This window comes from Anarhichas minor, unplaced genomic scaffold (assembly GCF_050575085.1).
Source record: "Anarhichas minor isolate MPS153535 unplaced genomic scaffold, ASM5057508v1 ptg000003l, whole genome shotgun sequence".
NCBI classification, from domain to species: Eukaryota; Metazoa; Chordata; class Actinopteri; order Perciformes; family Anarhichadidae; genus Anarhichas; species Anarhichas minor.
This window is the reverse complement of record NW_027466449.1, coordinates 1,017,947-1,031,265: the sequence shown is the minus strand read 5'-3', so window position 1 is coordinate 1,031,265 and position 13,319 is coordinate 1,017,947. Positions and strand designations below refer to the sequence as shown.

General features: G+C 43.2%; 1 protein-coding gene across 18 annotated transcripts; it reads right to left on the bottom strand.

The window, feature by feature from the left end:
- Positions 1–485: 485 nt before the first annotated feature.
- cdk11b (cyclin dependent kinase 11B) lies at positions 486–12,811 on the bottom strand. Of its 18 annotated transcripts, none has more exons than XM_076092719.1 (22): positions 12,730–12,811; positions 11,656–11,786; positions 11,534–11,557; positions 10,815–10,966; positions 10,647–10,721; positions 10,428–10,555; positions 10,188–10,332; positions 9,443–9,618; positions 9,173–9,301; positions 8,667–8,768; positions 8,351–8,479; positions 8,180–8,254; positions 7,510–7,787; positions 7,320–7,410; positions 7,108–7,229; positions 6,908–7,013; positions 6,626–6,747; positions 5,522–5,629; positions 5,112–5,228; positions 3,288–3,436; positions 1,651–1,840; positions 486–1,111 (listed from the first exon to the last, which is right to left on the bottom strand). In XM_076092719.1, exons 2-22 carry the CDS (start codon positions 11,764–11,766, stop codon positions 1,016–1,018), a joined length of 2,625 nt encoding a protein of 874 aa, XP_075948834.1. In that variant the 5' UTR covers positions 11,767–11,786; positions 12,730–12,811; the 3' UTR covers positions 486–1,015. The 18 variants fall into 18 exon arrangements, 17 of the variants coding, with proteins under 17 accessions (XP_075948834.1, XP_075948856.1, XP_075948835.1 ...); XM_076092741.1 differs by having other exon boundaries at positions 7,510–7,757; XM_076092720.1 differs by having other exon boundaries at positions 8,667–8,765.
- Positions 12,812–13,319: the final 508 nt, after the last annotated feature.

Sequence of the window (13,319 nt, the reverse complement as noted above, 5' to 3'; positions counted from 1 at the left end):
GTGTAATAATCTGCATTAGGGCTCCAGTGGGGGGGCCGGGGATGTATAAAAGTGATAAATGAACATTTCCATTTTAGCGCCAGCTTTAGACATCCCAAGACGAGGGTTTTTCTTTTCTGTGCCTGTTCCTGTGAAAGCAGCGAGCGGGACGGGAATAAAACGGTACTGTAATGTTTGTTTGTCTTCGGCTCAAAATCAAAAGAATTTATAGCTTTGATTCTGAAGTCGCAGAGCCATTTAAAACCAACAGCAGAGCAAAGTCTGGGCCTCTTTCCCCCTGAAAGAACAAAGTACTGAGACAAAGTGTGCAGTGCAAAGAATGACATCACTTTTGGACAGCGACTACCAAGTTGGGTTCAAGGCTGGATTTTTTTTTTTTTTTTAGGCTCGACTTCCCTTCATTTTTCTCTCTCCTCTGGCAGTGTGCGGTTGTGTTTGCATAACTTGGACAGAGTTTATAAATATAGTGAAAACGGTAGACAAAACAAAGTTTCAAACTTTATTTCTTGCAAAAACATCATCCCGCTGCCATCAAGTGACACCGACAGTCCTAAGTAAATTTCGAGCATAATGCTGGATGGAAAACACAGCCAACGCTGCATCATTATACAGTAGCTCAGGCAGCCAGGAAATACCAACCGTTTAGAAAATCTGCTCCTCTCTCATGAAATATAAAAAGGGAAAATAAAACAAAAGTCAAAGATGAGAGCTAAACGTCTAACAGATGTACGGTCGCGTCTCCTCTTTAAGAGCTACAATGGACACATTTAAAAATGGTTTGAGAAGCCGAAAAAAGTCGAGCGAAAAATTCGGAAGATTCGACATGCTTGAGCCACCAGTCTTTGCTGTGAGACAGTCCTGACTATTTGGTAACAGTTGCAAATGTTCAGATATTTATCTGGTTCATAGCTGTGTACCAGTGACACTGTCCCAACTCCGAAAGAACAACGAGTACCAGATCTCTTCGCTCTCGCTTCCTCAGCTGGACAGCCAGGTGTCCTGCAGAGTTTTGGGCTCAGAACTTGAGGCTGAATCCTGGACCGACTGCAGACACTCCCTGGTTGCTGGTTGTCAAGTGGAAGCCCGTGTCTTTGAGGTCGTCATCGCCGGCCTGAGGAGATTATGGAAACAAAGTTAACTCACGGTTAATGACCGCAGTCAGTTTCATTACTCTTCTGATGTCCTGCCGTTTCATTTCTTACATATTTATTAGAGAACTGATCAACACAACACTGGTTACCTTTGACCTATTGATTGTATTCCATACAAGTATGCATTAACATGTTTATAATTCATATTTTTATAGGTATTTTATAGAGTTTTAATGTACCAAAGTTTGTTTTCACAAGCTTTTCCAAAAGAATAATGCAGAGATAAACAACTTAAAACTTCTGGCATGAAACGGTCTAATTTATTGTGCAAATATTCATCTTATATTGAAACGCATCAGTATCAGCCTGAAGCTTCTGGGTGGGTAGCACCACTGCTGAAGAAATTATGGCCTAAAGGGCACTCATCATGGAAAACACGAGGAGGAAATACCCGGACACAAAGCAGAAGCCTGTAGGTCTGTAATCTATTTAACATGGACGGCGTTCGGAAAGCCTGGTAGCCGTGTGTAATGGAGAAAGTGGAGCCTAATGTCCTTACCAGTTGACTGTAGCCCAGTCCTCCCTCGGGTGGACGAGGACTGGTGCCTCTCTTCACCCTCTGTTGCTCACTCTTGGCCGGCCAGGTGGGGAACATGGACGGGTCGATGGGCAGCGGCGTCTCGCGGAAGTACTCATGCTTGAGCCCCTCGTCCGATAGAATCCTCTTACTGGGGCAGTAGGTGAGGAATCTGGAAAAACAGTGGACGCTCGTGTTACTATGGAGAAGCTAATTTCACTTCAGACACGTTTCAATACAGAAGCACAGGTAACAGGCAGCTGACATTGTTGTGTGGACTTTTATTCCTTACACAGAAAAGTCTGTGTGTTGCGTAATCATTCAAAACGGTAAAACTTTATTTGTGCCATGTGTAGGAATCCCCACTCTAAAATAGTGGTTTTTTTTTTAGAACATTTAATATCGTCTGTATTAACTAAACTAAGTCTAGACAGACAATCTGGACACACGGTGCCGGCCGGACACGAGGGACCACTGGGTTTGTGCGAGGAGTCCTAATTGGTTATGACAGGATCAACACAGCACAATGGGGAGCTGCTCAATTGTGATAAGTGGCCTTCTACAAAAAAGTGCCAGATCGGAATCTTCCCTGTGTGAGTGGGAACACCAGCGTGAAAAGGTTTTACTGAGCACATTGTCTTTGTATTTTATGTGGAAGGAATCTCTGACTCTCGCTTCCTACAGTTTGAAGTAGTAAATAAAGCAAACTCAGGACACCAAAGGCCCCCGATCCTCAAACACGTCCCCACACAGGGAGGTGTGATATTTCAAACCGCTCTGTGATGTCTACCTGCCCAACGACACCTCTTAACTTCCTTTCAAACAGCACTCCTCTACGTGTTGACCCCCTGAGGTATGAATCCGTCCCTGTGTCAACGCCTCATGAGTCTTCTGACAGCTGGAGGTTTTGCAGCTGCGCTGGATGCGCGCCAGCCTTCCACTGAACCGTGATCCCTCCACGCTGGACACGCTGTTGGCCGTCCACTGCAGCTGTTTGGTAACCGGGCGGTTCGGTTTTCATTTACAGGTGTGTGCAGAAGTCTCTCTGAGTGGGTGACGGTCTTACAGGAGAGCTGAAAAGCTCGTCTCTGTTCTTTGCTAAACAATGCTGCTCTACGGAATGTGCAAAAAAGAATCATGAACCCATTACTCTGTAGCGTGGAGCCTCGCCATGGTGAGTGTGTGCGTGTGGAACGGGACTGTTGCTTAGCCAAGTTGATGAATTACTCGTCCGCTACCGTTGTCATGTTTTAAGGCAGCTTGCCAGAAATGTGCTGACTGACTCATAACAGCTGGAAAGAGTAACAGCACTTGACCGGGCAACAATGGGTTCATCCAAGTGTCCACTGTAGGATTCATTCTGATTGTTCGGGATATGCGTGGTTGATATTTGCCTTTTTATTGATATTGGTCTGCGTTATAACCATAATGGATGGAAAATAACACAATACGCTATTGTGTACTCATCAGACCGCAAGAGCTGTGGTGGTTAGTCGCCAGACTGACTGCAGTGTAGCGAGGACACGGTGCAGCGTGTCTGTGTGTGTGTGTGTGTGTGTGAGAGAGAGGTGCAATGTGGTGTCTTGTGTGTGGAATGAGGCAGCCCTCAAGAATCCTACTTGTTCATGAGGTCAAAGCCTTGATCTGAGAGCAGCGCTCCGAAGCGTTTTCGCAGGTGGTTGTAGGGATACTCTGTGAAAGTCATCTTCTTCACAGCGGGCAGCTCGCCGTAGCCGGGCCAGATCTTCTCGCTGGGTGACCCCAGATCCTGCAGACAACACACACAAGTCAGCAGACGGCATATTGTTAGTGCAAGGAGAGATGGATATGAGATATTTCCCCTTTGGCAAGAGTATTCATCGACCACAGACATGGCAATAAACCAGTCCTAAGTGCATTTCAATACTTCAATTCAGAACTGGTAAAGAGTGTAGGATGACTTGGGAGGCCTGAATGACATCAGTCCCCGAGGCCGTCATGCTGTAAGCAGATCATAAGCAGGGCCGGCCCGTTAGCGTCTCCTCCCCTCAGCTGTGTCCTCAGCGTCTAAACTCGTGCGTCTGTGCTGGAGAACCAGAGAGAAAGTCTCTTTGCTTTCTGATCTCAGTTCCTTTGTTGCTCTTCCCTGAATCTCTGCGCCCTGGAGTTTAATTTCACTCCTGCATTCCTGTTTGTACTTTCACATCAGCCTTTTTTTTTTACTGTTTCCTGATTGCTTTCAAAAAGGTGTCAGAGCGTTACTGCTGATGCACACAAATCTCCTGCTGTTGCAGCTTCACAATAAAAGTTTTCCACTTGGTAGCAGGCGGGTTGCTTTTATGGTTATAAAGCAGCGCTGCTCTTAAAGAAAAACAGGTCTAATTAACCATACATGGACATATACTGCTCTATTTGGTGGGTTTATATCATTGCAGGGAGGAAAAGTACAAACAGCAACAGCCACAAAGAGCAGAAAATGTCGGAAAATTGTGACACCTCCAATATGTCACCAAGGTAAACAGCTTTACCTTGTTCCAGAGCAGCGTGACTGCTCGCTGCCGTTCACGGCATGGTTCGGAAGGACTCCCTCCCCTACTATAAAAAAACAACTCTATATAGTTATCTTCTCAGTTTGATACGAACTTCATGAGCTGGGTTAACGTCTACTAACAGCTCCACCCTGTGGTGCACTACACGTCTCCACGCTGACCTCCTCTGACAGACGGCACACTCAAAAGATTTACAGCCTCTAAACCAGGGGTCAGGAACCTATGGCTCGCGAGCCAGGTGTGGCTCTTTTGATGATTGCATCTGGCTCGCAGATTTCGGCTTTTCAGATAAAACATAAAATATTATCACTTGTTTTAATCCATCCATCGATTTTCCACTGCTCATGTCCTGTTCAGGGCTGCAGTTGGCTGCAGGAGCAATTGTCCATTATTTTTATTGGATGATAATAGCTGACGTTGGCCGTTGCTGGGTAAACAGGTAAACGCCCCCTTTTGACTCAGTGTTCTCGGTCGTTAGCTCAAAGCTAACCCTTCGACGAAGAAGATGGCGAAAAGAAAAAAGGATGAGGAGTATCGTACATTTCAGGACGAATGGACTGAAGAATTTGCCTTTGTGGAGAGAGCAGGTTCTGCGGTGTGCTTAATTTGCAATGACAAAATTGCATCGATGAAACGGTCGAATGTAAAGCGGCAGAAGTCGCAGAAGTCGCATTAATTGTGAGTATTACAACAACATTATTTAAAACAATAAATTCAGAGGCTTATTATACTCACATTTAGTTGAATTCAGTCTTAAAATATATTATATGGCTCTCACTGAAATAAATTTCCAAATATTTTGCTTTCATGGCTCTCTGAGTCAAAAAGGTTCCCGACCCCTGCTCTAAACCAAAGTGCTTTACCCTTTACGGTGAGGATTTACTTCGTTTTACAAGGGAAAATGAGGGCATTTACCTTAAAAACCTTGTTAATTTGGTCGATTTCAGATTTTCCAGGGAAAAGAGGTTTCTGGGTGAGGAGCTCGCCAAATATGCAGCCCACTGACCACATGTCCACAGCTGTGGAGTACTCCTGTGGAGAGAAGAGCAAACACGGTGGCAGTCCGCAGAAACACAAAGTAGACAGTCTGCCTGGCACGTTTCTACGTTGGAGCCCGACGTGTGTGTGAAAGTGGATTAGCTCTGATGGGTCGTGTTGCAGTGGTATTTGGTATCTTAAAAAACTACACTTCACTTGGAAATACATCTTTTGGTAAACCAAATCAATCAAGATGGCGTAACCGAAGTACATGGCCTTAATATTTGTACTTGTGAGTTATTGCATGGGTGTTTTTACGTGGGAGTAGGGTGAAGGGCAATTCTCACCTTGGCTCCGAGCAGCAGCTCTGGTGATCGGTACCACAGGGTCACCACTACAGGGGTGTAGGGCTTCAGGGGCGAACCGTACTCCCGGGCCAAGCCAAAGTCGCCAATCTACAGTACGGGACAGTGAGCTCACATCAACACCGGTAAAATTCACTTTGGGTAAAAGACCGATGCCTCAGTATGAATAAGATTCATCCATTAGTGTTCATTTCATGATCCTCTGATGTCTCATAGGAGATCAAATGACCATAAACCCTGGTGCATTATGGTACTGCAATGTCTCATTGGATTTGAAAAACTACAAGATGCAGTATGATTCATATTTTCTATTGTCAGCTTCCATAAAACTCAACCTGACAAAAGTCTGTATAAACCTTGTTTATTTACACATGGACTCTCCGTTCATTTTGCCAAAAATTCACGCTCCAATTGACTTTTAGTAATCATGAGCAGTTTGTGTAACTGTTGTATTGCTGCTAGCTCGGGAGAAAGATGGATTAAAAGAGGCTTTTTCAAGAGTTTCTGTATAAAATAAAGATGGATTTTGAATTAGAAAATATAAATTTCATTAATGTAAGGGTTAGGCTTTTTTCTTTCCATACATTTTTGGGATATTTAATGAAGTCACATTCTAGGGGTGGAAGACTATTACGGTGCCCTTGAGTGTTTACACCATCTCAATTTACAGGTGACATACTCCTGATACTCTGACTGGAAATCCATTTTCAGACAGTCAGTCATGGCCTGTCACACCAAAGGCAAAACTTGTGTTTGCCATTCGTGTGAAAACGCTTATATTAAATAATCATACTTTCACTTTGAGTTTAACATCAATCTGACACTGCTGGACTAAGAACACCAGTTAGCAGCTACTATAGCAGATAATGGCAACAATTGTGAACTTCCTCATTTATAAATTCAACTCGTCTCAATCACAAAGATCCCTGAAAGTGAAAAAATCTGACAGAGGTTACACCACATTGTTCACACTATCTGCTATATTCTAAATCTCCTGTAATAAAAATGGGACAACTGTATTCATGAGTGGTACGTAATTGTAGAGTCTGTGAGGGCCCGAGTGAGAACCACAGTGCGATGCTGTACCTTGAGGATACCCTTGTGGCTCAGCAGCAGATTGGACGTCTTTAGGTCGCGATGGAGGATCCAGTTGTCGTGGAGATGTCGGACACCTCGCAGCAGCTGAATCATCAGAGTCTTCACTTCGCCTGAAAGAGAGAGAGGCGTCGCGCTTTAACAGAGCTGCTGTGAGGCAGAGGATTTAAAGCCCGAGCTGTGCACAAAGGAAAACAACATAAAAAGGCAGTGCACCATTTTTTAACCCCACACACAGAAATGGACCCGGAGCTCAACACGGTGTCACTTTACCTGGCAGGAAGGGCTGCTTCATGGTTTCCATCAGACTCTTCAGGTCATGTTCCACGTAGTTCATCACGATGTAGATCTTGTCCATATTACTTCCAACAACTATTTCCTAATATTAGAGTAAAAGCAAAGGTTAGACTTCGCTGCAACACATAACAATAAAAGAGTTAATACCTAAATTAGTAACGTTCGAGTTCTCTCACCCTCACTGTGACGATGTTTGGGTGCTGAGCTTTCAGGATCGTGTTGATTTCTCTTAAAGACGTGATGGGGAAGCCCTCCTTCTCCTTCTCCATCTTCAACCTTTTCAAGGCCACAATTTCATCTGCAAACAGGAGGCAGTATTCATTGTTTCACTAATAAACACGTGTGAGAACACAGAGAGCGAATGGACCGACGGGGTTTCTTTTCATACCCGTCTTTTTGTCCTTGGCCCTGTACACCACGCCGTAGGTTCCCTCTTCTATCCGGTTCAGGCACTGGAACTCCTCAACACTGCGACAACCCTGAACAAAACAACACACAATGTAATTGAAGACCTCAACATATGTATGACCTGCATTACAACGATTACATGTAACATTTGCGTGCATGTTGGTACCGACCTGTAACGCAGGCAGATACTTGGGAAGCTCCTTCTTCAGCTCCACGGGGGAGATTGGAGGGGAATCTGGGATGTAGTTCTCTTCGGGGGTGGGGGAGCGAGAGTGAGTTTGAGAGTGAGGCGTGGGGTCACCCTCTCCTGTGTCGTCGTCATCCTCCTCTTCCTCCTCCTCCTCCTCCTCCTGCTGCTCCTCTTCCTCCATGTCCTCACCGCTCTCCTCGGAGTCGTGATCGAAACGGGACTCCGGCACTGTGAGGCCAAGTGGGAAATCTGTCAAAACTGCAGCAACACGTATAGCATGAAAAATAAACAACTTTATAGGATCTATACTTAGATTGCGCCTTTAAGAACCCTGCAGAGATGAATCCTGGGAAAGCATTTTATTAACTTCCAAAAGAAGAATTATAAATGAACTTCCAAATATTTAGCAGACGAAGCCAAGCTGCAACTATCTCTCCCCACTGCCCACACAACTCTTCCTTCTAAAAAGGTTTCCAGACATGAACTGTTTACATAAAAAGCTTTTAACAACACTCAAAGCAAATAATTACAATTTAGTCGCGCTGCACGTCATGAGAATAACTTTGCAAACATGCCTTTAAAAGGTTCAGTATCATCTTAGAATTAGAAACAGTCCCTTCACAGAAATCACAGGTGACATGTTTACCTACCGGCAGGTATGTGATTCCCATTTTCTCTCTCGTCTTCAAAGTCTTCCGCTGACTGCTCGTCCTCGCTCACGTCCTCTGAAAGGGTGGAAGCCACCGTGTTAAACCCGTGACGCTGTGTAACCGGACCTGACTCAGCAGCATTAGTCAGTTGGTTTTGTTTGACAGTTTTACCTGCACTCTGCTCGGACCGTCCCGAGCCCGAAACAGACTCCCCTTCCTCTTCTTCACCCTCAGTCTGGCTGCTGGACTCCTCTTCATCGTCGTCATCTTCATCATCTGAGCCTGATCCTGATCCCGATGCTAGACAAGGTGAATAAGATACAAGAGAAAAAATATTTGGAAGCGATTTAACTAACACTGAAAATGTCCTACAACAGAAGTCAGGCCTTCCCATTTACAATGACAGAGTGATTGGACAACCCGAGTACTGCGACTCCATTGCATAACGGTCATGCATTGTTATAATATAGTTATTATAAGCCTTTACCGATGGAGGAGCCTCCTGAGCTGGTCTTCCTCTCGCTGTCACTGATGTCCTGGAGGTCTGCGAGCAGGTCTTTGCCCTCTGGCTTCTCCTCCTTCGACGCTGCTGACAAAACGCAGCGGGAGTTATGCTGAAACTCGGAAGTTTGCAACACACAGATATTGACGATAACTATATTTAAAAAGGAAATATTGATATCATGTTAATACACAAATAATCCTGCGCCATTATGCTTACAGACTCTCTCAACCTGCCAACAATCGTATTTTGTTTAATAAACAAAAGGTTAAGATTAATTTAACTGATAGCATTATTTATTTATTTTTCAAATTTTCTCTAGATATCGCGGGAATATTGTTATAACTAATTAGTTTGGCCACTATAATAATGTAGTAAAAATCTGATATGAAGACAGTGCTAGCTGAAACAGTTGAGCAAAAATATAATAAACTCAAATAAGACATTTTTTAGAAACTGTGAAATTCCAATCAATAAATGTATAAACTCACGTGCACTTTTCCGTGGTTCGCCGAGTTCAGATCTGTCCCGGGGAATGCGTGTGGGACTCCGGCTGTGGCTGTGACTTTGTTTTGGCTTGTCACCGTACTCATCCGGTAGCATCCGATGGTGAGACGGCACTGTGGACAGGAAAGTCTCTTATTCATCAATGCTGCCGTTTAACCTAGCTTAGCATAAAGGCTGACAGTGCTAGCCTGGCTCCATCCGAGATGAAAAGACGTGCCTCTTGTCCAGCGGGGCGTTCATGTTCATTCACTGACCTTCTCGCCGACCGTCTCTCTCTTTGCGTCGCTCCTCGGCCCTCCTCTCCCGCTCCTTCAGCTCGCGTTGCTCTTTCTGCTGTTCGCGCAGCTTTCTGTCGCGCTCGCGCTGGCGCTCCTGCTGTTCCAGGCGGTCCCTGTGGTCCAAAAAAAACCCAGGAGAATCCAATCGGGGTCTGTCCAGACAACCAAAAGCCCAATCTCGTCAATGTTTGTTAATTTTGAGTCTGGGTTGATAAAGCGCATCTTACTCAAACATACAGTTAGTTTCTGGCTGCAGCATTGCTTTGTCATCGTCACAGCTGTACTCAATGATTAATGTAATGCAATAAAATAACCCAAACTGTTGTTGAGTTCCACTTGAGGCTGTATTGTTTACATAGACTCGACTTAAATTGCTTAAAAAAGAAAACACACCTACAATCCTACCACCTGAACGTGAGAGAAAAGTCTAAATAAACTATGTTGATTTTTTTTTAACAATTACTGTTGTGTCACTTCAGATACTTTAGTACATCACATTTACAACTAGAGCACAGAAGCTATAGATTTGAAAGAAAAAGACATTTCGATCGATTGTCGATCATGTTGCTCAAAGACTTTAACATACTGGCAAGTTGAATACTTACTCCAACAAAACAGGCATTTAAAAACATTTATGCTGATTGAACTCCAGTGGAAAGCATAAACACTTCTGTGCATTAGATAATCTGATATGTGGTACTTTTCCAGGGCTGGCGCTCACCTTTCTCTGCGTGAATGAGCTCTGGCCTGCTCTCTCCGTTTCTGCCTCTCCCAGTCTCTCCGGGCTTTGTCCTCCTCCCACTGACGCTTCCTGCGTTCGTTCTCTCGCTCTTTTTCTTTGTCTTTGGGTCGTACTTGTTTCCCTGCTGCACAAGTAAAAAGCCATAAGTGGAAGCAGATCCTTAAAAAAATCCTTAATAAAACATGCTTGTGTTTATGTTATTTAGCAGCACTTCCACACCTCCTTCTGCAGAGGTACTGCGATGTCGTCTTTTGTCTTTTCTCTTCTCCTCCTTTCTGTGGTGAGACTTGTCTTTTCTTGCTATTTGCTGTGGAGGCTTGATAGCCAATGATTCGTCTTCCTCGCCCCTGTAGAAATGTGAAGGAAACATTGTGAGTCTCTAAAAGAGTCAGCAGCACTGTGTTGTTGCACATCATTTTTAAACCATGACATACATACTTTGGTGTTTTTTGTTTTGTTGTCATGTTTTTCTTGTGTTGCAAATGGGCTACAACTGCATTTCTTTGTACATCCCTGCGTTGCATAATGACAATAAATGATCCTTGAATCCTTAAGTATTACATGTACACTACTGCCACCATAGAAATACACATGTTAGTTTCTTACAGTTGCAAATACCTGTCCTCTGTCGAGTCCTCCCGTGCGTACGGGGAATTACGAATTGTTATTTCCATCTTTTGATCCCGTAGTTCTCCTTCCTCCGGAGTATCTCGTTTGGCTTCACGATCATCCGCCTGTGGAACAGGGCCCTGTGTGGACTGTGCAAGACAAGAAGAGCAGAATATGTGGTTAAAGCGTGGGAGGCATTATTAAAATGTCCTCAGCTAATTCAGAGTAATAAATGAGGCATACTACAGGTTTCAATTGTGTTGTGGGATAAAACACCTAAGAGGGGATAAAGGTGGGCAATGAGACTGTTTAGTTTACTTTTGAAAATAGAAAATAAATACGTGTATATTTTATTTCTTGTAACTGCTTTTTCCTCCAACTGCCCAATAAACACATTTATTAAAAAATGAGAAATAAGAAAGTGAATACAACTACCAGCCTATTTGGAATGTAGCCAACACTATTCAATTTCTTTAAAAAATATATATTGATACATAAAAATATGCATCATTCCCACTGGAACCGTTTCAATGTGCTGGAAAAAAGCTTCTGAAACAGCAACTAGAGAATGGATTATCCAACTCTTATATAAAAGCACTCAATAATAATAAAGATAAACACATATTTATAGATATTATAACATTACCAAGAATAAAATCTATATGTAGTCATTTATTACACAATCGCCATTTCCAATCATTTCTTTTTAAACTTACCATGGTAGGTTTTAATGGAAAATTCTACAACAAATAAAAATGAGGCTAGGATTAGACACTTTTAACACTTTATCAACGTGTAGGGGTCACATGGGCTTTACATTAAATGTGGGATACTTTACATTTTTCTGGCGCTTGGGATCTGTTTTCTCTTCTAATTCTCTTCTGCGTTTTTTCTCCTGTAGAATTTCGTCAAGAGTTTTTACTTTCCAGGTCTCCTTTTCGTCCCCCATCAGCGTCCACTCTCCACCGCCTGCTCCACATCACACACACACACACACACACACACACACACACACACACACACACACACACACGTGTTTATTAGATGTCATTTCAGTTCAGCTTGGACCAATACAGTTATAATAGAGACATGACAGAGAAGCGTCCCACTGTTACTCCCTTGGCCAATACAGGAACAATTAAAACTTCGCGGATTTAAGGTAAGATTTTGAGGCATCGTTGGAAATCAGCAGTTGTTAAATAACCACATAGTGACATTAAGGACTTCAAATAAAAGTTGACATTTGTTGCAATGGTTTTAACCCAACGTCAACTCTATTACTGGTTATTCGCCTGTTGTTCCCCGGGCTGTCCGACCACAATGCATTGCGCGGACCAATTCCAAACACTTCTATTGCAAACGTAACGCTGGTCATGCTTACGACATATACATGTGTGAATAATTATGATACCATTATTTAGACACAAGTTTAGCATGAGGCATTCCGTTATTTATGTTAAGCTAAAGTGTACTAGCTAAAGGTTGCAGCACACCAGTTAGCTAGCAGGTAGCCAACGTCAACAGGCCAGATGTCAGGAGACGTAGCTACATAACGTTAGCCCGCTAGTTCAGCGTTATGGCTGAATAAAGTCATGGTTGATTTACAAAAGGTACCATTAAGGTCGCACATTCAGCGAAATGGAAGATGAGTTAATTCCTTATAACCCGCTGAGTGAGTCCAGCGGTTGGTGCCAACACATTAGCTAGTCGACGTTAGCTAGGTCAAACTAGCATGGTCGACTGTTGCTAAACAACTTCTGGAGCTAATTACGTGTTTTTAAAGGGAGTAGATAGTACAGCTGGTTGAGCTGAAAACTAAAGAACCTATGACTCTGTCCGTAGCTGTACTTAAAGGCCTGAGTACATACACTTATGATATTAACCAGCGAGCAGGTGAAATGGTTAAACAAACCTGATGTATGCGCAGCGGTATTATGGCACGCCGGAAGTCTTGAGGCCTGAGTAACGTCTGTAAAACGTCCGACGTGAAACAATGGCCAAATCCCAATGTCCCCCCTAAACCCTCAAACCCTGAACCCTCAAGGACTTACTGACGTCACCTGGTGAGTGTGAGAGACTGTGAGGGCTTGAGATGGTGTAAATAGGAATGGGACAGCACTTTGCTGCAACATATCACGTTACCATGAAAACGACAAGAAATATGATGTATTGTGTGTATTTATTTCATACTTTGTACTCCCTGATTTGAAAGTATTCCAGGCTCTTTCCTCACAAGATGAGAGATAATTTTATATAATCTATTTACTCGTTTTTGTCAAAACAGCTTCAATGACAAAATCAAATATTTGATGAATAAATAAATAAATATATTCTGATTTCATGTTTATTTTTTTGTTCCATTTTGAACTCTTGATGTTTCTGAGTAAATTTAATAAGACAGGCTGAACACACATGAGCCGTCCTCTTTGTTTACCTTTTTTTTTTACCTCTCCATGCGTCCACTGGTTACCCTGTGTTTAACGTCACATTGCAATGATTTGT